The 2,618-nt window shown below is 41.8% G+C and overlaps 1 protein-coding gene across 2 annotated transcripts; it reads right to left on the minus strand.

Moving 5' to 3' along the window:
- Positions 1–299: 299 nt before the first annotated feature.
- Positions 300–1,910, minus strand: LOC109172526 (dof zinc finger protein DOF3.6-like). 2 transcript variants are annotated; one of them, XM_019321696.1, is made up of 2 exons: positions 1,688–1,910; positions 300–1,498 (listed from the first exon to the last, which is right to left on the minus strand). In XM_019321696.1, the coding sequence occupies exons 1-2, from the start codon at positions 1,739–1,741 to the stop codon at positions 686–688; spliced, it is 867 nt and encodes a 288-aa protein (XP_019177241.1). In that variant the 5' UTR covers positions 1,742–1,910; the 3' UTR covers positions 300–685. The 2 variants fall into 2 exon arrangements, with proteins under 2 accessions (XP_019177241.1, XP_019177233.1); XM_019321688.1 differs by having other exon boundaries at positions 300–1,504.
- Between the last annotated feature and the right edge of the window lie 708 nt (positions 1,911–2,618).

The following is a 2,618-nucleotide window of genomic DNA, read 5'->3' on the forward strand; positions in this document are numbered from 1 at the left end:
ATCTGATCTGCTTCACCCCCCCCCCCCGGTACCCCCACCCCCACCCCACTAACACAAAGATTAATTCCCCCAAACAACCTTTTAATTTTGTAAATGTATACCATACAAAACGATAAAAAAACCACAAAGAATAAACTAGAAACAAAGCGAATGCATGCATCATCAACATATAAACTCTTCATCTTCTTGCATGCATGAGATGGCAAGTCACACAATTAAAACCACAGCTGAAAATCAAATATTATCAACCACTCAAAAGTGATAATATATGGGAGATTAGTTAATTATACAGGATAACATACTAGGTTTGTCCCATGAAAACAAGCCAAAATGCACGACACAAAATGAAAGAACACCAAGATTACAAGAAAGAAATGAAACTGATTAAGATCAGAACAAATACGAAAGATAGATGGACTTTATATTAGAACGATACAAACTCTAGCTTAGCTACCACATAGGAATGAAGTAACATTTCATGGTTAATATATATAATGATAAAACACATGAATGAAGCTGGTCTCATGCATGCTGATGATAATAACTGGCACTACTTCACCTTCTTTTGTTTGGATCAATGACGAAGAAAACCCGCAGCCAACACCTGAGAGTGATACCCAGCCCGCCTTGTGACACTTCACCTTCTTGCGTGTATATATATTAGGGTTGTGAAGTTTGAAGCAGATCATAGAAGATGGGTGGTGGAAGAAGATGAGTTAAGACCCGAAAACCCGCTCCATCCCCAATATTGATTGTTTTCCAGGGTTCCTAAGAATTGTTTTGTTGAATTGTTCAAACCTTGGCGGTTTTCCTCCATTTTTACCGACGATGAAGCTTCGATTCCTTCGCTGTGAAAAGGGGGGTATACGTTGGTGTGGGGAGGCTGCTCGAAGCCGGTTAAAACTGGGAGGTGGAAACCCATTTCGCCAATTCCGGCGCCGCTTGTGGCCGCCAGCTGCGGCGGCTGGAATCCGCCCAGGCTGCCGCTTCCGCCGTAGTGGTTTAGGTTTTGAAACGCGGCGGCGGCGGCCATGAAGGGCAGCTGCGGGAAATGTCCGGTGATGTCCGTAGGGCTTGCGCATGTGGAGTTAGAGCCACCGCCTCCGTCCGCCTGTTTCTCCGAGCTGGCGGCGGCTGCGGCCGCCCCCGCGGACCCGGATTTCGCGCCGTGGTTGCCGCTCTTGCTCCTCTTGTTCCTCCGGCAGCCGCCGCCGACGGGGACGCTCCTCAGCGCGCCGCCTCTTGTCCAGTACCGCCGGCACGTCTTGCAGAAGTGACGCGGCTGCGTCAAGCTGTAGTTGTTAAAGTAACAAAACTTAGTATTCGTGGAATCGCACCTCGGACACTTCAGCCCCGCCTCCGGCAACGGAATCTTGGCTAGCCTAGCTCGATCCACCATAGAACCCGGCCGGATTGACCCCGCACCGCCACCCGCCGGCGCCGCCGCCTGAAGCGGCGGATTCTCAAACCCACCTCCTCGCTGATGTTGCTCAGATTGCTGTAACTATCCAAACCCAAAAACAAAAACAAAAAAATCATTTGGCTACTAAGGATCATTTATCTCAACACAATATCAAGTATATTCAACAAAAAGATTGCATAAAGGAATATGAATATGAATATTATCCCCTTTTAATCCTCTTTTTTCGAGAAGAAAATCGAGGTGGAGAACAAAACCAAACCTCACCTGGTGCAAATTGGGATGATCTAAATATACTGCAGGAAAAGAAGAGAAAACCATGGTTTTTTTTCTTTTCTTGCTTTCTTTCTTTCTTTCTTTCGAGAGATCTCTCTTTAATCTTTATCTTTAATAAAGTTTTGTGGGTTTTTTGGAAATATATGGTGGGAGCATCAGAGAGCAGGAGAGAGGGGGAGACAATACCAGAGGCAGCCCAACAAAGAGAAATGGAAAAAAAGAGAAGATGAAGGAAAGAAGGCTTAAGGGGGAAGGACGCTTGCTTTAATTAATTAATATTTAATATTTTGAGTGACCAGAAAAACTAGCCCTCACTACAATAGTAAACTAACCTAGCTAAGTTGCTATAATTGACTCTCTCAAATCAAGAAGCAAAGTTAATAGGTGGCTCTTCCCTCATGGGCGGAGTAAGTCTGGGTTGGAGCTAATTAAATTTATAGATAAAATTTATCATCTTAGTCGACATAATACCAATCATACAATATCATTTTATATATCATATATGATTGTGTCGATTATTATTGATAATTATTTTTAATTATACTATGTGCAATAATAACGAAATATATAATTATATGAGTACGATTGTTAAGGTTGTCAAACATTACATTCGAATTTTTCACATAACACACAATTATACAATAGTAAAAAAAAAAAATAGGGAAATTACACTTTTCGACCCTATGTTAATTGTAGAATTCATCTATAATTGTTGGTCGTGCTCACTTTTCATCCCTAAGATATACTCCGTAAGTTATGTTGCAAATTTCGTCTCTTTACTAACAAAACATTAGGAACGAAATTTACAACGTTAGTATAACTTAGAGACGAAGAGTGAGCACAACCTATTATTAAAATGACGAAATTTAATTTGCGACTTCAATTATAACTTAGGAACAAAAAGTGAACATGACCAACAATT

The sequence above is a fragment of the Ipomoea nil genome, unplaced genomic scaffold (assembly GCF_001879475.1).
Source record: "Ipomoea nil cultivar Tokyo-kokei standard unplaced genomic scaffold, Asagao_1.1 scaffold0146, whole genome shotgun sequence".
Taxonomy (NCBI): Eukaryota; Viridiplantae; Streptophyta; class Magnoliopsida; order Solanales; family Convolvulaceae; genus Ipomoea; species Ipomoea nil.